This window comes from Eumetopias jubatus, unplaced genomic scaffold, assembly GCF_037043125.1.
Source record: "Eumetopias jubatus isolate StellerSeaLion01/CBP00866 unplaced genomic scaffold, mEumJub1_p1.0 scaffold_5, whole genome shotgun sequence".
In the NCBI taxonomy this organism is placed as follows: domain Eukaryota; kingdom Metazoa; phylum Chordata; class Mammalia; order Carnivora; family Otariidae; genus Eumetopias; species Eumetopias jubatus.
The window spans coordinates 96587937-96610935 of NW_028274811.1; the positions used below are offsets into that span (position 1 = coordinate 96587937).

Consider the following 22999-nt stretch of genomic DNA (forward strand, 5'->3'; position numbering starts at 1 on the left):
CATGGTCCACTGCTTGTCTTTTGCTCCTAAGGCAGAAATCACACCCCTCCACCCTAGCAGCAACAGAAGCAGCAGAGCCTCCATGAGGTGATATAAATTTGGATCCAGCTGTCTATGCTACACGTTTCCTGGATGCACCTGGATTCTCACTGATCAGCATCATCTCTGTCTGCCCAGGAAAAGGAAGGCAGTAGGCTTAGCCTTGGCCTCAGAGAAAATGGTGAACTTAAAAAAAAAAAAAAGAGGAATATCTTGTTTTTTACTATTTCGATGCTTTAAGTTCTTATTAACACATTTGTTTTTTTTTCAAAACAGTAGAAGATAACCGGGGGAAGGAAACAGAGTTTAGGCGACAGTAACTGGAGATAGCTCTTCTTGGGTGGTGGGGGGGGGGGGAGCTCATGTCAATTACTCACTGAATTCACGACTGAATCATTATCACCCAGTAGAACCAGGCTCTCACACAAGCCTTTGCTTCCCTTGGGGGATCCTGCTTTCTTCCTCTGGAACATCCCCTTTCTTTATTCCGCTTCACCTACCACAGGAGGACGTAGTGGGCCAGTGGTGGGAAAACTGCACCATGGTGCTAAGGCAAACCAACTCGTACCATGTTGAAACCTGATGAAAATCCACCGGGGGCTTCTCCCTTGATTTAGATAGGAACAGTGCTTCTCCAAGTGTGTGGTCCTGGGACCAGCAGCATCAAAGTCACCTGGGAACTTGTTTAGAAAGCCACATTCTTGAGCTCCAACTGAGACCTAGGAATCAGAACCTCTGGGGGCGGGGCCTGGAAATCTGCATTTTGACCAGCCCTCTGGGGGATTCAGATGTCTGCTCTGTATGAGAACCACTACTTTAAGATTAAGTCCTGAACCCCTAAAAGGGCCTGGAACGCATTATCTGCATTATCTGGCCCTGCCCACTTCTCCCTCTCAGATCATGTCACTTGAGGCTTTGCTCACTGAACTTCAGCCACCCTGCCTCGCTGGGTTCTAGAACGGAGCCTGGATCTTCCTTTTGGACTTTTGCCAACCCCTGTCCCTAAACAACGTGCCCTGCACTCGGGCTAAAGGCATTCATGCTGGGATTAGCCAGTACTTGCTCAGAAGGCTTTTTGACTTCCAGCCCAGGGCTGCTCCCCAGTAGTGATGGCATGGTACCGCCCACTCCTCCTCCTATAGCGCTCGCCGCCTCCGTTCTAATTCATCCTTTGTTTCAAGCAGTGGGTCTCAACCTGGCTGCACATTAGAACAGAATTGGCCGAGAGTTTTGAAAAATCCTGATGCTAGGTTGCACCCCAATTAAATAAAAATCTTCGAGGAGGAGACTCAGGCATCAATATTTTTATTTTTTGAGCGCCTCCCCCCACCCCAGAAGTGATTCCTGTGTGCAGCTGACATTGAGAACCAGCGGTTTAACACCCATCATCCTGGGAGCCTCTGCACCTCCTGAGGGCAAAGACTCCGACTCTGTGGCGTATGGCTGTTTTCCCAGTGCTCACCCCAGCGCCTAGCATTAACGATCTTTGCTGAGCGAATGCATACATAAACCGCGTGTGTAGCGTTCCTGCTGCTTCACTGTGCCCTTGATTCAGCAGCCAGGTAAAAGTAAAAGCTTCCCGCGGCGCATACCCCAAGCCCCTGGATGGATGGCACGTCCCCAAGCAAAAGAAACAGCTGGTTGCAGCACAGGGTCCAAAACCAAGCCGATGACAGCGGCTGTCGAGGAGTGCTGGAGTAGGTCCGTGCCCTTCAACTTGGAAGAAGCTGATACCTCCCGACTGAAAGAGACAGAATAGAGCACCCAGAGAGGTAGAAGAGAGCATGTTGGTAGATTAAGAGGGGGACAAGGGTCACACAAAGGCAAGGATGACAATAATAAGAAAGTCCAATGGTTTAATATGGTTCTTGGAGGATAATCAAGTTGTTGTACATTGTGTTCTTATTCCCACAGCTGTCCAGCGAATAATGAATGTGGTACCTAGCCGGTATGGAAATAGGGACAAAGCGCGACTTTGATTTCTTATTTGTTATTTTTAACCATCCAATTTCTACACCCACTGAGCATCCTTATAGCCACAGGAGGGTCATAAAAATACAAATAACATCTAGGAGGCCTGTGGGCACGGACTCGTTACTTACTGCAGGGCTGACGGCTTTCTTTTAACTAGTGTAAAATCAGGCCGGTGATAAATTGCCATATATTTTGTTGTTGTTGCTGTTTGCAGCACAACTTTCGGAAATGTAAGGAAATCACTAAATGTTTGTTTCTAATAGATATTAAAAGAGCTGGGCCAGGAACCTACCCCAGGACTATGGGTTTTAAATTCTGGATTTTAGGATGCTTTTAATACAATGAGAACAGTAACATCAAACCCTCGCGTAGACGTGTCTGTTTGCCAGGCACTCTTTCATGCGCCTTTGAGGCATTAGCTCATTTCCTCGTCACAACCATCTTATAATATAGGTACTATTATTATCCCTATTTCACAGGTGAGGAAATAGAGGTACAGAGAAGTTAAGTGACTTGGCCAAAGTTGTGGCGTTGGTGAGTGGCAGAGCCAGGACTGGGCAAGAGACAGACGGGCTCCTTGGCCTCTCCTCTCAGCTAGAGTGACCAACTGTCCTTGTTTGCCTGAAACTATCTTAGGTTTTAGCATTGAAAGTCCCGAGTCCCAGGAAACTTCTCAGTCCCAGGCAACCTGGGATATCTGGTCATCATTGAGGATAGGGAGTGAGCACTGGGCTCTTTTGATTGGTGACCATAGAGGTATAGGGTGGGGATGGAGGTCAAGGTCTCCAAGGGCAAGGGGGAGGGCACAGACTTTTATGCTGAGTCACCTGTTTGAGCATGTTGGGCCCTCCAAACATACCGGCCCATACTACCTCTATCCAAAGTACCGGGTCAGCTCAGTAGCCATGGGGCAGAACTTGGAATGTGAAAGCAGTGGGCTGGGAATCCAGGCTGCCTGGGTTCAAATGTTGGCTCTACCCCTTGGCTGCACGATCATGGGCAAAAATGATAAACTCCTTATTCCTTACTTTCTTCATCTGTAAAACCAGGGCAATAAAAGTACCTATTCCAGAGGGTTGTTGGGGTTTAAAAGAGAAAATACCTGTCGCATGCTTAGCATGATGTATAAATATATGCAAATGCATCTAGTAATATGCAAGATGTGTAAATTGTAAGTAAATGCACATAGTAAACATTTCAGAACTGACAGCTATTATTGTTGTTTAAAATAAAGTCAAATGGTAGCAGAAGGGTCTACACAGCCTGGGGGATTCTTTGATTTGCACTTGGCAATGAGGAGGGACTGTATGCCATAGCTGAAAACAGGATCAGTATCGTCAGTGTGGCGAAGACCCCAGGAAGATGCCCTCCAAAGACTGAAATGGAAATGAGAAAAATGAGGTAATTTCCTGAGAGTTCCATGCGTAAGATCAGCACATAATGAATGTGACATGTTACCTAAAGAAGTCCCCCTAAATCATAAGAGGCATGTGAGGTGCAAGTGTAGACCAGGCTCATTTGGGAATTGGCAAATAACCAAGGTTGAAGAGGCTGGATTTTGTGGTGATTCTGCCCTTCCCTCTATGCTGCTTTTCCATATTAAAGGCAACATGATAGAAGCGAAGGGAAAAGGTACATGGGTGGAGGAGTGCAGAGAACTGCGGGGTCACCCAGGCTCTATCCCCAGGTTTAGGACTGATAATGGAACATGGAACAGCTCCAGCAAAGGACCACCCTGACCTTCTTGATGTCGTGACTTTACACCAAGAGTCTGCATCGAGTCTGCCAGCTTCATCTAGTTCTTCTTGGCAATAGAGTTTCCTTGGGCCAGCCCCAAACGCCCTCCCAGGTTATTACTCCTGGACTTTTAATCCCTCTGCATTCTGTTCATCCCTATAGTTCAGCTTGGCCCGTCTGAATTGTGGTGCTCAAACACACTTGAAGAGCTCTAGCTATGCATCTATGAATCTATCTATCCTCCATCTATCCATCATCTATCCATCTACCCATCAATTATCTACCTCTGTGTATAAATATATACATACATTTATATTTATTAATCTATCAAGACTTCCTTACCAAAAAATCCCTCCAAATCCTCTGAAGACTTGTTCTCAAAACACTACGTATCAGATGACCTCATATACTAGCTGTATTTTATCTTGTTTTATGTTACTTTCTGCCAGTACAGAGACAATAAAAACATTTCAATCTCTCCTTTGCTTCTTCACCCTCTTTTCTTTCCTCTGGCTGAAATGGCGTCTCCTGGCAGCCCCGCCCTTGTTCATTAATCCAGCACCTTCTGTCATTCACTCCTTCCCATCCTTGTGACCCATGCAACCCTGAGTCATGAACTTATCCCGTTCTTTGAAACTCTATCTGCGTGTATTGTTCTAGTCCTTTTCTTAATACATTGTTAGCTGATCAAGGACTTGAGGGGAAGTCACTGGTTGTTATGGGGTCTTTATAAATTTTGTGATAAGTCTCGATCAGGAGGAGTATGGGGGATAAGGAGATGTTTGTTTTCTGAAAGCATATAGAATAGGAGTCAGAATCCCAACGATATGGCCTATGCTATTGTTAGGTGCTATTCTTCAATTTTGCACAATGAATGTGCCCGTAGGAAGGCAAGAGCTTCCTCTTCGAAATCCTCTCACTTACAGAGAAACAAAAATCCCTCCTTTCAAATATATTTTAAACATGCAAAACAGCAGTATGTTTCTGTTAAGTCACATTTTAGCTAAATGGATAATTGAATGGTGAATGGGAGCTGCTACTCAGCTGCTAACCTGCACAGTTTACACACACACACACACACACACACACACACACACACTCTCCCCCCAAATTGCAGCAGAGCAATCTCCAGGAGGCAGAAAGCATGACTGATTTTTCCAATAAAGCTAAAAAATCGATAATCCTTGTAGATGGAATGCTCGCATCTCTAACCACCTCAGAGTTTCATCTCCCTCTGCTATCCCTCCCAAACAAGCTTCCACCTCTACCCCGGTACATGTCACCAATTCCATACCACCAGGATTTACCCTGAGTTCTATTCCAGTTCTACTGAACGCATCTCTTAGAGAGGCCCTGCAATGCGTCTTGATTTAGAGAGGCTTGGGTTTTATGTGGCTCTGGGAAATGTTGTTTAGCTTTTCTGGAGCTCCAATACATTCTGATGTATGGCCGTGCATGCCTGCATGATTAATGGCACACGCAAGGACTCGGAGCCTTCAGGGGTCACCCTGTGTGTACTGAATAATACAACACGGATTCAAAAATACCCCTGAAGGAGAATCCTGGCTCCTCACAAATTCAATGGCATCGCTTGCTTTCGTTGACATTGCCTGAGCCTTGGTGCCTCTCACTGACCGTGCTTCTGAGGAGAGTCACCTCCCCCAAAACAGACATTTTTGAGATCTAAACGGGAAACCAGTTGGGTTTGTTGGCTATTTCTCTCTAAAGTGCCAGAGGTACCAGGATAAGGAGGAAGGCTGGGAGCACTAGCAGGCTGATCTGCCAGACTCTGACAGGACTTCCGAGTTCAGGGTAGCCAGGCCAGCGCGTGAAGCAAATGAAGCATCCATGCAAAATATGCTATGGTGTGCAAGGCTGTGGTTGAGAATTTAAATGCACCAAAGTCAAGAGATTCGAAATGATGGTTCCCACAGCAACTATAACTCAGTTCTCTGGTGAATATAAAATTAACTTTATTGCAAAACATGCTGTTCAATTTACGCCTTAATATAGTCGTGACAGAGTTACAGTTGCTGTGAGAACGCTAACTCTGAATTGTTTTGAATAATTAATTTAATGAAAAGTTGGTGGAAATATGAACTCTGATAGAAAGTCAACTTAAATTTAGGGAAGTTGGCCAATTATGCCTATGCTGAGGCGTGATGAATCATTTTGGGACTCTGAAATAACTTGGTGCACTCTTTGGCCTGGGGGGCGTTGGTAAAGCAAGAGAACCCCAAAATATACTAACCAGGGGACCATCCTCCACCACTGAAGAAACACTCCTGCAGGTGGTGACTTTACTGGTAGAGGAGGGTGCCTCCCAGGTGCCCACATACTCTGATTCCATTGCTAGCCTCCAAAGTAAGCCTCTTGCCACAACTAGCCAGGGTCAAAGCAGGCGATCAAAATAGTGTACGGGAACACCTGGTCTCTGGCAAATAAACCGAGGTTTAGAGCTCACCTCCCCCTGTCAGTGACAGTTCAGACTTACATCAATTGCTTTACCTCTCTGAGCCAATTTTCTCACCTGTATGATGATGAGGACAATTTCCACCTCACAAAACTGATATGGGATTAGATGTGAGAAGGTGGGTTAAGAATTTAGCCCCGGGGCTGGCAAGTTTTATGGCCAGTGCTCAATAACTGCTAGCTGCTATTACCTGAAGAGGGAATTCAAAACATAGGCAAAACCTACTCTTTGGCCTGTTATTTCGGTCCAAATGGATTTGGTACAAATGTGGAGCAGAAGGCAGGGGGGTGAGAAAGAAAGAAACATGACCTGGCAGAAAATCTCCTAAGCAGGACTTTGTCTTCAGTAAAGATACCGGAGGCCACTTCTATTGAAGTTCTGGAAGCAAACCAATCTATCATCTCTTCTACCAGATGAATATTTCTTCCCTTCCCCCCCATTATCTCCTTCCCCATGAACCATTTGAGATGTTTTCCTCCTAGTTCCTCTCCTCATCATGAAATTTTAATGCCACAGATACACTCTATATCTGTTAATTTATTGCATATATATATTTGTGTTTTATACATAAAATGGGTAAGATTTTTTGACGTGCCCAAAGAACCACATGTCATTCTGTTTGTGGTGATACTGCCCTCATTTTGAAGGTATGCACTAGACTACAGGCCAACACATCCCTTGTTCAAGTCCTCATGCTCTAAAACTCAGGAAAAACCCTTCATGTATCTGGTTATTCCCTCTGCTATTTCTTCCTCAAATCTAGCTCTTGACTTTTCACAAATGGGCTATTTTGGCAGCTAAGAAACACAGTGCTTTTGAAGTTAACTCACGGTGGCTTCTCACTATATCCTTCCCCACTATTCTCCTCAGATATAATGTGGCTTCTCTTTCTCTTAAATTTTTCGGGAGGATCATGCCCAGGGAATCTCAAGCCAGCCAGCACTTACTGAGCACCTGATGTATTCCTGTTCCGAGGCAGAGGATAATTTAGGTTCTTTCTGGATACTATCTTTTGCAGCTGAATGCCAGACTTGGCCAAACCAAAGGGGTTGTCCCTGCCAGAGGTCATCTTTCTTGGGAGGCACTGTCAAGATTTTAACAGAAAGGGGCAAAGGCACAGCCTGGGAGGAAAAACAAATTAAAAGGAAAACCCCCAGCAATATGCATTTCTAGCTTCAGAATCCACTCCCACTCAGCTCTAATTACTTTCTTTACGTATTAGCCTCATGCTGTTTTCAGGGCCTCTACCTCCTTCCCCTCAAAGTCTTGGCTTGCGGCTCTTTACCTCGCTGTGATCAGTATCAGTCACATTTTAACATCTCCTGAAAGACATGATTTTACAGCACTGCAGTCATTTGCTTTTACTGCTCAGAAAATATTTTAAAGTTGCTTTACTTAGTGTAACCCCATATCACTGGTGGTGGAAGCAGAAACTTACATGTCAAGGTAGAGCTGTCCTAGTGTGTGGAGATCAATCAGATGCAACTTTAAAGGGACTTGTTGGTTTGGCCAGGTACTTAGCTAAACCTGGAACTTCACCTCGGCTTCTGTAACCTGAGCATGGGTGAGCATGGAACCTCCAGTGCCTGACGTCCCTGCTGACCAGTGAGTCTGTTCGCTTGAGCATCTCTGAGTTGCACTGTTTGCCTATAGGAGTCAATTAAACCCAAAGGCTGGTTCAGCCAGGTGGGCTTGAATGGGCTGGCAGACCCACCATGAAGGTCACCTGCACTGGCATTCTGTACACTGTACAACAGGCTTTACTGGATTTGGCAGCACTGGGAATGATGGTGACTTCCCTAGTTTGAACTTTTAGAATGTTACCCGAGGCTATTATGGCAGAGATGTCCCCCACATGGTGCCCCTGCAACTCCCAAGAATGGATGTTTGTGTATGTATGTGAAAAATACAAATTGTGATTTGTCTGTGTGATACTTTGAGAGGCATGATGAATGAAGAGTAAGAGAAGCCTTGGCTGACCTTTGGAAGCTTCCATTCTGAACAAATGAAAAGCACAAGTTGATTTCTCCCAAGGCAGCACAAAAGCTACCTTTTTATATACTCAGGTATAAAGAAATACATACCTGAGGATCTAAAGAGATGGCTTTTTTTGTCTACATACTTTAAAAACATTTCAGTATTGATTTTGATCTCCTGAGACGAGCTAAGACAGAATGGCTGATTCCGGATGCTCAATCAATTGCACTTCCGACTAGATCGAGAAGGGATTTCCAGGGCTCCTCTGTGGAATCCTTAAAGTTCTCCTTTGCAGAAAAGGCAGCTTCATTGGATTCTGCTCTAAAGAAGAGTGTCCTGATTTGTGGGATCAGATGGGAAGCTGGTGGGCATGGCAGCTTTTGCAGTTCCAGTGTCACTAAGTCTAGTCCTCTCTTCCACACATGCATTAAGAACGGCCAGGTGTCTCTCTGGTTTTGCATCTGCCTCTGAAGGATGTTCATGGCATGCTCGCATGCAGAGAATGTGAATGACTGTAGTAGAATGTCATGCTGGGAACCGCTCCCAGGAATCAGTAGACTGATCTGAGACAATTTGGAAGGAAGAGCAAGGCAATCTAGAAAATGGGGGGATACTTGTGCTCTGCTGTCCTGGGAAAAAGACCAACAGGTTTACACTGCAGTACTGGAGTCTCCTCTCTGCGTCATGCCTGCAAAGCCCAAGGAACTCCCCTGAGTAGAGCAGGACAGAGAGCATATACAACCATTAAGCAGAGGAGAAGGGGGGAGGACAGAGGGGAAGGTGTAGCAAAACCCTTGAATCCAGTCCAGAGGGGGAAATGACTGCGGTGGAGCTCCGATCATTGCTGGTCATTGGGACTTTCTTGGGTGTTCTACTCAAGGCAACTCAGAGAAGATCTTCATTCCTGTCCTTCCACTGAACTGCTCTGACCCTTATCCCGGCTTTCCATGGCCACTCCTGTTAATCCACTGTGGCCAAGGAGAGGGTGCACATGCCAGCTCTGTAAGGGAAAGGATTCTCCTTCACAGTTGCAATTCTATCTGCTTAAGGGAGAGAAGGGAGATAGGGGGCCCCAAGAGGCACGAATTAATTGGGCACTGTTAGTAAATATAGATATCCAGAATCCTACAGATACCTCATTGGCATTTCTAGGTCTTGAGCATTTGCCAAAGTAGAATTTCAGAGCGTGGCATCACACCAATGGTCAATGCAGAGATGTGTTGTATTGGGTGCAGATGAACCATGCTAGGCCTGCCAAGAAGTCAGATGGGCACACACACATGCATGCACACACAGACGTGTACACACTCACACGCACGACAGGAATTAGTCACTGGCTCAGTTTGCTTGTATATATTGTGGAGATCTGGGGCTTAGCTGTCCACTGCAGCAGATGGAAGGAAGATAAGCCAAAAAGGGCAGCAGAGGCGGCAGTAATGGGAAACCCTGCCTGTGCTTCCTGAATGCTGTAATTTGCCAATTGTGTAGACCATACATTTAGACCAATGAGTCAACCTAGCTGCCTATGTAAAATCCTTTCTAATGCTGCTCCCTGTACGTTTGGGGGCAATAGCCACCTGCTTGCCTCACGGGCTTGTTGTGAGGTTGACTGAGGCAACACAAAGTCTTTTGAGCTCCTTGGAGAAAATTCACTTTGTAAGTGCAAAGTATCACCAGTATACCCTGGCACTGAGACTCCCACCAGCAAAAACCAGTCACCAGGAGAGTTGGGGCATCAAAGAAAAGAAGCCAAAGCTGTCCCAGTCTCAATCCAGGCAGATGAGGCTCCCTAGCTCAATACTAATCTTGCACTGGAGCTTAGTGTCAGTGGCCACATATGGGTGATCCATTTGGTCCCCAGTCCTGTTTGAATGGCTTGTAGAGCATTTCAACAAATTTTGAATGGCTTGCCAACATTTGAAAATTGGGAGAGTACGCATAACAATCCCGATACCTGGCTTTCTACTGAAAAATCAGAAAATTTGGTAAAGCTAGGTTTGCATTTTTACATGGCAACATTCAGTGGGAGGTGGGCCACGTCTGCCCTCCATAGAAGGGGCATTCACTCTCCAGTGTATTACCACTCCCTACTGTTTTCCACCCTTTCCAGTACACTCATGTACATTGTTCCTGCCTCATCCACATAGGGGTATTTGAGTTTACAACTCTTTCTATAGGTTCTCCCCCCACTTCCCTTCCCACAGTCAACAAAAACACTGAATTCATAGCGCCCTCATTCTCCAAATCTAGGCCAACTCCCCTAACAGAGGAAAGGCCTGCCCAACCACCTCCTGCCAGGCAGAGACAAAAAGAGAACTTGGTTTATCCCACTCCTTTCCTTGCCAGTAATTCCACCTTAAACCTCAAGGTTTTCTTACTTAGAGATGTCCGAGCAATAATCCAACTAAATTAGATTATAAGCATCAGAAGGTTTTTGTAATAAATAAAAAATACAGATATAGCTAAGAGAAGATGAGATTTAATTAATGAGTATTATTTAAGAGAACAAGTTGTGCCATATACAGAGGATTAAAAGATAGAAAAAGAATAGGAGGGAAAATCAAATTTTAATGAGTTGCCATCTTCATTTGATTTAACTAAATTTCTTCCGCTGTTGAAAATATTAACACTTATGAGGTAGTCATTTGTGTGTATCCAGGCAGTTTGATACCTGACTGCTTTTTTTTATGTAATTACATTGTGTTACAAATGAATTTAAACTACCATTGGAAGTTTAAGGCTTCCATCCTTCCCTTGATCTTCTTGGGAAGCTGTTAGCAAGAAACAATGTTGAAAAAAGAAACCAAAAATGATTGGCAGGAACACCAGGAAGGGTGTCTTGGGTTAGAAAACAGCAAAGTTTCATGTGGGCAAGGAGACAGCCGAGGTCTGCAGTTCCTCAGACCGTCACCAGCCCCTGTGCCAACCACTCCTCTCTTACCCCTGCTACCCCAGGGACTCACCCAGGGGAAGATTATGCTGCACCCAGCACACATTAGGTGCTCAAAAAATGTTTCATGAATGAATGAATGAATGAATAAATGAAGGAATGAATATAGTTGTCAGTGCTCAGCTGGAACCACACGGAGGAGGTGTGGACCTCACACATGGCATGGAATGATACACGTGTGGCTTTATTCTTTATGTTTGTAACACCCATGTTCCTCCAACCGGCAGACAAGATCTTCACTGGGCCATTTCTAGATCTCTCCCTGCTTTGCTCTTGCTCCCTGTGTTCTCTCTTCTTGCAGGCATGGCATCCAGGTGCCCCAGTGAACTTCTCTTGTAGGAGTGGAACAGGAGGTGGGCCCAGACACCTGGGTTAATACAGGACGTTTGGCACCCTGGCCTCTTATTTGGGAGTTCCGGGCTCCATGTGTGGTTGTGTGTCACCTCTACTGCTAACTGCCCACGCCACAGAGATGCATTTGTGCACCTCTGGCAAGGGCCTGCAGGTGTGGTGGTCCTGATTTTTAAGCTAATGTTTATGGAGTATCAAGCACTGTGTGAAATGCTTCACTGATAAGTGAAGTGCTCCCAAAAGTAGGACATAGGTATTAGTATTCCCAATTTATAGGTGGGAAAAATGGAGGTACTGAAGATACATAACTTGCCAAAGGTCAGCCAACTTACAGTTGATGGAGGCTGGATTGGAAACCAGGTCTGTTTGATTCCAAACTCATTCACTGAACCCCTCTGCTACATACTTCCCCTCTCCAGCCCCACCCTCTGAATGCACAATAATTACACTAGTAGAGCACTGACAATGAGTGTTAATAGTTAGTGAGGAAGGAAGACGTTACATTCTACCAGCATAACGCGGGAGATACTGGGAGCTTGGAGTGGGTGTTGACGTGTATTATGTGTTTCAAGATGTTTAATTCTGGGTAGACTAGTTTCTGTGCTAGGCTTCTGTACAATATGGTAACATTTCCTCTATCAGACCCCCAGGGAACAGGTCTGTAAGTGAATGCATACGGATTTTTCTTGGTCCCATTGAATGGAAATAAAAAGTTAAATTAGTTCATATTCAAAGTATGGTGAGAAGCAGATAGCAGCATGCTTAAGGGACCCAACTCAACTTGCCTGCATTCCCTGGATTAATAGGAAAAAGCTCCTTTCTCTTACCACCTCTAATATCTTCTTCAATCTCTCTCCCTATTCATGGGAATTGCTATCATCAGTGACATGTGGGCTTCCTGGGCTCACATACACCTAATGTAGACAAACAGTCTCATTGCCTGTTGCCAGGATGCTCTCTGCAAAGCAGAAGCCACTGCCTTGAATTTCATGTCATTAGAGAGAGCATGTTTCAGTGCAGTAGCGTGACCGGTGATTGACAGCTTGCTAACTTGTTGGAATAAAATCAGGTACAAACGTTTCCTCTGTGCCTGTAAGGTGCTTATTTTATAATCTCTGAGAGCCCCCACCCCCTGGCATTGTTTCTAGACAACTAGACAGGGCTGTCTGGCAATCCCTCTTGAAGTTAAAGCATAATTTTAAAAATAAAGAAATGCAATTCACACTTATCAGAGCCCATCACTCTGCTTAGAGCTTTAGACAGATGACCCTTCGGAGCCAAGTTCTAACCAACTTCACTGTTAATTTGACCAGGCACTGCTGCAGCTAAATGTGGAATCTGTGGGCCAGGATGCTGAGCAATTTAAATCCCCCTGGACAGCAATTCTGTGGGGCTTTTTGTCTCTAGAACAGCGGTTAACTCTTCCTTTCCCTGGGGTCCAGCAGGATATAGTTTTTGTAACGGACAGGTTGTGCTGTGTGGTGCTGGATGTCATGTGCGATTAGAGTGAGCCACCTCAATGAGCCATGCCAGAAACTGCTGGAAACCTGGAGTCTAAGGGATATGGAAACATTTGCCTCTCCACTCCTTTTGCGACACAATTAGTATGAGGATGGGAGATCACAGGGGCTCCTTTACTTGAGGTTGAGTTGGCTGAAAATGGAAGCAACCCTTAACCTAAATGAGAAGGAACAAGGAGATTTTCTCAAAGGGCTGGTTGTGCAGACAATAGGGGTCCTAACTGATCTGAGTTGGAATTTAGAGCCTGGGTGTGTCTGAAGAACATGTGAACATCACCGCCCACCCCGCCCACCCCTGAATCTATGGAGGGTGTCTGAGGGTGAGGGAAGGTGAGGAAACCAAAGGATCTGGTGTTGCCTGTTCTAGAGCCTGGTTGGTCCTGGGAAAAAACTTTGATGGATGAGAGAGGTGCTATAGGCAAAAAATGAACAGCTATTTTCTCAAAGGAACGTGGAACCAGCTGATAAAGATCCCCAGTGTGGGAGAGTGTGGTGGTCTCTCCTTCACTGTGGAAACACAGCAGAACTTGGATTGAGTGGGCACTGAGGGTGCTGGTTGGCACACCTCCGGCAGTAGGGGGGATAATGTAGGGCTCCCCTGAAGTGAATTTTGTAAACAGCAGGCCTCTGTGAGTGGACCAAGCTTGAAGAATCTGAATGGGCTGACCATAAGCATGTGAGACAGCCCTGGAAACTTCTAGGAATTTTGGGATGCTAGGGGGGAGTGAGCTTTGTGGTTGGGATGAGCCACGAAACTGGAGAGGTGATGTGAATGATTCCTTATTTGTGAGACAGATTTTTAGGGCTTGGGGTGATGTGGGTTCTGTCAGTCTTAGAATAGAACCTATGAAGGGCTAGAGTGTGTCCCCATTCTATTTTATGAATGTCTCGTGTCACCTACCCATCTTGTTTCAACTACTATCCCAGCTCACTTGGAAAAGTATAAAAATCTCTACTACATTAATCTCCTCACTTGACACTTGTTGGCCAAGAGGAGTCAACCACATCTTGACAGATCTGGGAACAGAAAGAGAGGTATACCACCATGGACCACAGAATAAGGTCGTTTGCGGGGAATCCCACAGCAAAAACTATGGGAAAAGATGGAGTAGGCTTCTTAAGGATCTTAAAAAAAAACAAAAAAACACAGGCTAGTAGCTTTTAATTACTTTGCAGATATTGCCTGCTATCGTTGAGGACCAAAGAGGCCTCCCCCTTACTGATTACAATGAAAATATGTTTTTAAAAACAAATGCTTTATTTAAAACTAGGGATATTTTTTTAATTAGAGGAAAGATTAACTAAATGCATTTTCTCTTGTAACTTAATCCATTCTAATTATCCTGAGAATGGTTATGATGAAATACTTAAATTTCTCCTAGTTGCTATTTCATGTGGTTTCTTTCCTTATTACCCACGAAGGGAAAAGCTCAGAGATGGTCAATGACATGGTGGCCTTCTGTGAGTCTGCTTATAATGATGCATTCAATGCATGATGAAAAGGATGAGGAGGAAACCAGTAAACCCTGACTGTGGTGGGTTTTCAAAATGATGGTACCCTGTTTCCCAAAGGCAATAAAGACAAGACTTTAAAAAAGAGCTTGTGAAATAGAGTGCTATGAAGGAAGTGGCTGGCATAAGATTGAACCCCATTAGGCAGGCAACTTGGGAGGAAATGCAAAATCTGTTCCTTACATGAACATCTGGGATACTCTGTGTGGCTCCTGATAACCCAGGAGATGAGCAAAGGAATTTCAAAGAATCCCCAGATGTTACCCATGGGCTTTGCTCCAAGGAGTAATGCAACTGCAGCACAGGAGGAATGAGGGTAATTGTGCAGTTCATTGGGCTGAGTAGGGACAATCAGTGCAATTCTTGAGTCTCCAAAAGTCATGTGTGACTCAACTGAGTTCAAAGGTGAGCCTCCTGGGTTATTTCTTGTTGTACAGAGCAAGTACAAATATAATCTTGGAACCCAGAATCAGAAAAGGAGAGACCAGGACAAGGTATTCTAAGAGACACTGATGACCTAGTGGCATCCTCAATGGGAGAAATGCCAGGTTCCTTCTTAAAGGAAGCAGTGTCCTTCCAGACTCCTCTAGAGTCTGTCTGTGGTCCCTAGTTTGAGAAATGATGGCTTAAAAGAATTGAAGGTTTATTCTATTCAATAATAACATAATTCTAAACCACTACTTCAAAGGAAAAGACTTTTCTTTTGAACAGTACTTATTATAAAAATGAAACCCAGAATTAAAAACAAATTCTCATAGACCTCTTGGCTTCTCTGGAATATGTCCAAGAAGTCTAGTTGGAGAAATTTTGGTTGAAAGTAGCAAACCCCAATTTCACAACAAGTCTCCATTAACATGAGGATATTCAGATGTTTGATTCCATGTATAATTGGGCTGTTTGGTAAAATAAGCAGGTTCAATTCCAGGTAAGAGAGCCAGTTTATATTTCTCTGTACGAAGAAGATGCCAGTGAGTTACAGAACAAAACTGGGAAATTGATAGCGGGTAGGTATTATTTTTGAAATGCTGCTAACTGCTTGATAGGTTGGAAGCAGATATATGAAAGGGAGATTGAAAGTAAGAGAAATGTCTTAATGAGAAATTTATTTTGATGATCTTCCCTTGTTCTTATCTTAGACTGGTAATAGATAATTGTGGTGGTGATGGGGCTGGAGGATGATGATGATGATGATGACATTAGCTCACATTTGTTTGGCTCTTACTTTATGGTAGGCACTGTGCCCATACTTCACATATAACCCAATGAGGTAGGTCATCTCTTGTTTTCCCATTTGTACACAAAGAAACTGAGGCATACAAAGGTGAGGAAACCTGCCAGGATTTGATCTCAGGCAGACTGACATATAAGCCTGTATCTTAAGTGCTTCATTATGCTTGCATTGCCCTGAATCCAAGTAAAGTGGATATAGATAGATGAGCCTCTACTTAACACCATTTTTTAAACCAACAAACACAAATATAAAGGAATAAAGTGGACTCTGATTATTCAGACTATGGAAGGAAGTTTTTCAATGTAGAGAAAAAATTTCCTAGGTAAACCAGATATAAATTGGACCAGAGATAAGCAGATGGAGAAACAAAAAAGTACCACTGACTATCCTCAACCATTCAAAAAAAGCGTCATCAGCTGAGCCAACACTACATTGTGTCTAGTCCTTTAATGTAAAGTTTGTATTATGGGATCCTACTTGGAAGTCCTCCCCATGCCTTACAGAAAAGAGAAAGGTTTGATTGTACTAGAGTGGCCCATTCATATAATTTTGCATCAAAGTAAAAAAATTCAGGAGATGGACCAGTCCTTAGAGATCATCTCATCCAACTGTGTTCTAAATTCAGTCTATCATATATTGCATTCGTGATATTTGCAGTATCTGCACTGTTATTTACTTAACATGTTTCTTTAAATTCATTCAGGCCTAATATTGCTACTCACTTTTGCCACATCTATAAGCAATACCAGTATAATCATGAGTTTGATGAGCCAGTCATAGTTCTCCCAAACACATATTTTTAAAAACCCTATGTAACCATTCAATAAAATATATTTGTACACCAACGAAAAGCATTTCATGTTTGGGACTACACTCTGGAAAGCAGTTATGTGGTCCAATCCCCTCATTTGCCACAGGAAGAAACTGAGGCTGGGAAGGTGGGTGACTACTCCAAGAGCACCCAGAATGTTTGTGGCAGAGTCAAGCCCAGAACACAGATATCCTCCAACCTCCATCAATCTATTTTTCATGAAACCACAACAAATCAGATAGTGAGTGATGGGAAAATATCCACCACAAATACCTATAGGAGCTCAGATCTCTAGGGCCCTCTTTGTGTTCCTTTCCTTCTAATGTAAAGTCTTGAGGGCATTTTGTGGGACCCAAGAATCCCAACTTGGAAGGAACTAGTTCTTAGTAAATTGAACAGTTGGTTCTTTGCCAAAGCTCAAGTCATGGAGCAATCACTACTTATACTAGGGTAGAAAATCTACCCTCCTCCTTTTTTTTCAACAGCTCTTATTCCTCTATGTTTTCCTTTGAATGTAGAATCTTCTTCATGCTAACCCTTACCCATGGGTTTTTGTCCTAAGAGTTCCAAACTGTTTTAGTTCTGTGCTCTTGTGAAGTCAGTAACACTTCATACTAAGCTATTTACTTGTTGGGTCTGGCCTCAGCACTGTGGGCCACAGGCTAGTATATCAATAGGATCCTCTAAAACAGTAAGCCTATGGTACATGAATACTCGAAGTCACTGTCTCCCCACAGAACTAAAACATCGAGGCTCCTTTCCCTCTTTTCTTCCTCCTTTTTTTTTTTGTAGGCTACACACCCAGCATGGAATCCAACATAAGGCTTGAACTCACGACCCTGAGATCAAGACCTGAGCTGAGATCAAGAATTGGACGCTTAACTGATTGAGCCACCTAGGCACCCCGCCCCCCTTTTCTTTTTTGATGGGCACATACTACTAAATCACATAGGAAAAATTACCAAAAAAAAATTTCCATTTAAACTACAGAATGGTCAAGCCATTAAACGAAGGTGAGCCCATGTCTGTCTCTGTAGTCTATTTTCCAACTGATGCTTAAAGCCCTTCTTCAACACCCAGGCTGAGACAGTCAACACTTTGAGTGATGAGAATCTGATTACTTGCAAGGCACTTTTCTCTTTTCATTTTATTCTACTTTTTAGAGTGAGTAGTAAAGGTGTTCCTGTAACTTCTACCTTCTGGTCCTCGTTCTGAGTGTGAGTAGGAAAGCTGGGTAGACTGCCTGACCCAGACTCCAAGAGAACTTCTGGGCACGTGGTGGCTCACATTTTGGCCAAATTTGTGGGGAAAACATTCAGAAGTGTAACTCCGCTAAAAGTTTGCCCATAATCTTTAACAGTGAAAGACCATCGCTTCAGGTGTTCACTTCAAAAAAGAACGGAGCTCCTAGCATAGGTTCTAATAAGAGCCCCCAGAGGAATAGGTTAATTAACCAATCAGAGAATTAGCTGCTCCCACAGACCTGGTGGTAAGGATGGCTCCACAGTGCCTAATTTCATCTCAACTTGATCTCATTGTGGAGTGATGAAAGCTCGAATGTTCAAGGATAAAAGCTACAAGAAAAATGTTTCCATAACTTAGAATGAAACTGGAATGAGATGCAGAAGCAGCTGTACTCAGTCTGAAGTTGGTTAATTTTGATAGTCACTTCCTTCCCATCTTGTTCCCTGTAGCTCTCAAGCTCTTTCCCTCTTGGACTGTGACCCTGTCTACTTCTGATGACAATCACTTAATCAGCACATCAGATTGTCGCACGGCTGGTTTTACCTTGGGTAAAGATTCATTTTCCTTATTAATATCACAAGAACCTATTTCTTTCCCCAACCAATTAAAGAGGAAAAATAGAAGGGCCCCAGTGAAATAGAGGGAAAAGAAAACTGTTCTGACTTGTGGCACATGGCAGGTCACTTAGCCCCACATGGTCCTAGAAATCGAGTCCTCATGATTCTGAAATGCAACTGGAGTTCAAGACCACACAGACAAAATAAACAAGTTGTAATCGCCATGACTGGCATTGCTCACTACCCAGATATCAAAGAGTTCACTGAGGGTTGGCGCCTAGTGTTGGTGGATTTATCCTGTGGGTGAGTTTCTTTATGTTATTCAGAGCGGATGTCTGGACAGCCCACATTCAGGAGACAATAGCAACAGTCCTCAATTAGCATTTAGTTTCCCTCCTTGCGTTCTCTGACAAAATGTTATTTCTCCCTGTACTTGGCTCTGCTATTGCGCTCGCAGAGCACATGAACAATTACTCTACAACAGACACTTAGTGGAGTTTACTACAGTTCACAGTGATTTTTGACCTATTCTGTAGCCCCTTTATGCCTTGGGGATATAGTCTCTGGATGGCTTTCTGAAGTTCAATCCCCAGTTCAGTAAGGGGTGGTGGGTGACAGAAATAACAACCCATTTTAGGATTATGTTTAAAGAATAAAACTAATCTAACCACACAATGCGCTTTCTGATTTATTCATAAGAGTAAACTGCAGGCTATCCAAATAATACTAATATATTCCAAAGATAAACATGAATTGTAGTTCATTTGGATTCAAAGCATGCTTCTTATCTATGCAATTCTGTAGGTTTTAGCCATACCTTACATTTAACTTGTTAGAAAAACGTAATATAAGAATTATTGCTTGGTAGAACCCAGTCTACCAAGACGTTAACTCTAACAGATAATATTGAAATGTTATACCTTATATTTAAATCTTTAGCAATATGTACTAAATTTCCAAATATAGAAAAATAATAATTCGGTTGAAAATTCCAGAAATGCATTTGACCAAACGTGCATAGATCCTACTTGATTGAGTTTTAGAAGTCAGTTTTTATCCTTATTCCCGCCCCCACCAGGCCCCCTGCATCTATCTTCTTGCTTCCTTCAGCACAATAAATTCGATCAGCCAGTGCTGATGTCAATTGTTCAGTTGACGATTAGCAATGATCCTAAGAAAACCACCTCTCACCACAACCCTTTGAAAATAGGCTGCAGACAACGCAAGTACCCCAAAACAAACCACCCAGGCTCAGCCTCACCTCAAATCTCCTAGTGCATTGTTTGTAGACTAGGTGCCATTTCATTCTTATTTATTTTCTGTTTTCAAAATACAGCATTTGAGGCTCTGCTTGGAAAGGACCAAAAAGCCTCTCTCTCCTTTCTGTCAGTATCCCTGAGGAGGAGAACCGATCCTGGGCTTGTAAATTGTGGTATTTACTTAAAATGAATTGACAGGAGTGTCTGCTCAAAATAAAAGTCTAAAACTCCGCACAGTAGCTCCGGGGCTAGAGGTTGAAAAGCAAAAGAAGCAATTATGTGCGACCAAACATCTTGAGATTCTGAATAGCAAATCTCACCAGCCAAGATATTGTTTGGCTTTTTTGAGGATACAGCACCTATCCTACAAATAAAACCAGGGAGTCCCAATTTCTCACAAGAAAAGACTTTGGTGATAAATATCTTTATAACTTATGTAGCGTGAACTCATACAGTCCAAGAGATCATAGTTTTGAACAAGAGACTTTCCTGGACCTGAAACTCCCTTCATTTTGGTAGCTTTACCTGACATGTGAATTTGCACACTGTCTATGTCTCCTGAGAGCGCATGCATGTTAGCGCATGTGCATGTGAGACTTGAACCAGGCACTTCAAGTAGCAGAAACACCTTTCCGCAATTCATCTCACCCACAGGGCTGCTAGAACGACACATCTCCTATGTTCTCTTGCTGGCCATAAACTCAACATCTCCTACCCAGGCTAGAGGTGCCACCATCCATCCCATTTCATCTTCAAAGGCTCCAGAGACACTTCCACTCAATTATTATTTTCTCCCCACTCCCACACTGGACCTTGACCTTTCCTCTGACAGCCTTCAAACCACAGCTGGGGACCTGTCCCTAAAGTGAGTGTGGACCAGCCTCTTTCTTCTCTTCTTTTTCCAACAAAATCTGTGCAACTGTCTAATTTAGGGGTGGGCCAATTGTTCCTGTAAAGGGCCGGGTAACACAGGGCTCTGTGGACCGTGTGGTCTCTGTGGCAAGGACACAGCACTAAGATGGAGTGTGCAGGCTGACAGCATATCAATGATAGGGAGTGGCTGTCCTTGAAAAACACTTTGTTTAATGGACACTGAAATTTGAATTTCATTTAATTGTCATGTGTCAGAAAATATCTCTTTTAACTTCGTCAATGTAAAGACGATTCTTAGCTTGTAAGCCATAGAAAAATAGTCAGCAGGTCAGCTATGGTCCCCTCAGCCATAGTTTTCCCCAAAATTGTCCCAATCCATCTGGGCTGTGCTCTTGTGAGCTATTCCCAGAGTCAGTCTGAGTTGTGGGTAGGGGAGAGCCAGCAGGCATCACTGTGGGGCCAGCAAACCCTCAGCAGGAGTGGAAAGGGAGCACAAAGAGGAGGTGAGACTGGATGGTGTGAACTGAAAGAAAGTAGGATTTTCTACCTAAAGGTTAATGGTTGGCAAGAGCTCTTTTTCCAGGCGTGGGGTTGGGGGGAGGACTGGGGCTAATGGAGGTATGGGGTTGGGGGAAAGTCTTTAAATCACCCCAGGCATGCAAAGGCCCATCAAGAGGAACGTTCCTGAAGACTGGAAGCTATTGGTACAAATTGTAAACTGGCTTGGTAGTGGGCTCTGCACATCCCTCCCTTGAGAGTTTTCTGAATTATCCCCCAGACTCGGCAGGGAACAGAAGATGAAAGCAACTGCAGGGGAGCAGGATCTGGAGCATCATTGAGAGATTGCAAAAACAATTCACTGCCAACAGACTGTCCCTGCAGGGTCCCAGTGCTATAGTCGTGGCCTGGACTGGCACGCTGCCCCTTGGATGCCCAATTAGACGGAACTGGGGTAAATCTAATGCAGAGTATACTTGATCTCTGCTTCACCACTCAAATGAACAGCATGGGAAATTGAGTCTGACCTCATGAGTCAGCCCTGGACAAGCTCCTAACTCCGTCTCTCCCTCCAGGTAGCCAATCTGTTGACTGAGGTGTTAGGGCTAGGACAGAGGGGAGGGCCACAAACTTGATGGATAGCTTCAAAGGTAACTTTAAGGGGGCAAGTCAGTAGTTTGCTCTGAGAATTTCCTTGCAAGTGAGTGGATTAGCCAGCTCCACAATGAACTCAATCCGGCAAAAGCAAAAACTAGAGGTAAAAGGATACTCAGGTTGATAAGTTTGTGACTCTGACTGTCTGAGGGATGTGAAAAACTAAAGAGCAGTTGGCTCCCATCTCCTCAAAGGGATAACTGGATACATTCAATCCAGTATTGTCCTACCCTGAACCACAACACTGACAAAAAGCAATCAAAAGCAAAACTGAAGAAACCTGGAAACTGTTACTTCTCAGGAGAGAAAACGACCTTAAAAAAAAAAAAATCTCAGTCAAGAAACTTATGCAGGAAGGTGGCTGAGTGAGAATGACATGGGAATGACCGTTGAACGGTGGTGGCGGTGATGGGGAGGGTCAGGGGCCCAAGGACAACGTCTTGTCTTGGGACAGCAGGAGGGTACGCAAACATTTTCCGGTGGTCCCTGGCTCCCCAGGAAACGTGGGAGTCCTGCCTGCATCTAACCTGGTCTAAAATAAGTGAGTTCAATTGTTGCCAGCAAGCTGGGATCCAGTGATCCAGCCAGCAGGGAGAGTATTCAAAAAGGGGAGACTTGTAGACCACAGTCACACGGGGTGTTTGAAACCTTTGGCACCTGACAATTTCCCATGCGTGTGCATTTCGCCCTCCCCAAATCAGTCATTTGAATGGATTTTATCTGGTTTTGTCCCTTGCCTCCCAATCTGGAGTTCTGGAAAGAAGGGAAAGCGTTTTCTAGTTGGGGACCTTGCTTTTCCCTTCCCTCGCCCCCCGGAGATTTGGAGAGGCAGCAGAAATGTTGTAGAGCACCCGTGTCCCTGAAGGAACAGCCCGTTGCAATGCACGACCATCACTATAGATCTACGATTTATGAAAATAAAGCAATATGTGCCTGTTTCGGTGCCTGCCGTTTGCCTACCAATGGTGCAGTGTTCACCATTCCAGCCCTCTCGGCATTCACATTTGCCATCCTTACAGGTCCCGTGCTCAATGCAGCGGGGGTGGCACACGCGCTGGTCACAAGCGGCGCCTGTCCAGCCCTCTTCACAGCGGCAGGCTCCCCCGACGCAGACGCCGTGAGTGCCACAGTCTACTGGGCACACTTCTGGAAGAAAAACAATGATTACAGCTCAACACCACAGCTGGCAAAACCCTCCACTGGAGGCCAGACCACACACATGGCCTGGGTCCCTGGAGCAGGCCCCACAGCCCAGCAGGTGTGTTCCCATGGGGGGAGGCCCGAGCCTCCACCGGGCTGGGTACGAACTGTTATGTGGCTTCTAGAGCTGCGGTTCCC

General features: G+C 44.4%; 1 protein-coding gene across 6 annotated transcripts in view; it reads right to left on the reverse strand.

The window, feature by feature from the left end:
* The window catches only part of TENM2 (teneurin transmembrane protein 2), a 924727-nt gene that overhangs the window by 116848 nt on the left and 784880 nt on the right, over positions 1-22999 (reverse strand). For 5 of the 6 annotated variants that reach the window (XM_088023682.1, XM_088023681.1, XM_088023679.1 and 2 more), the window contains one exon: positions 22595-22807. In XM_088023682.1, coding sequence (XP_087879808.1) covers positions 22595-22807 — 213 coding nt within the window. The remainder of the gene's footprint in view (positions 1-22594; positions 22808-22999) is intronic. The other variant, XM_028102726.2, reaches the window with a different exon arrangement.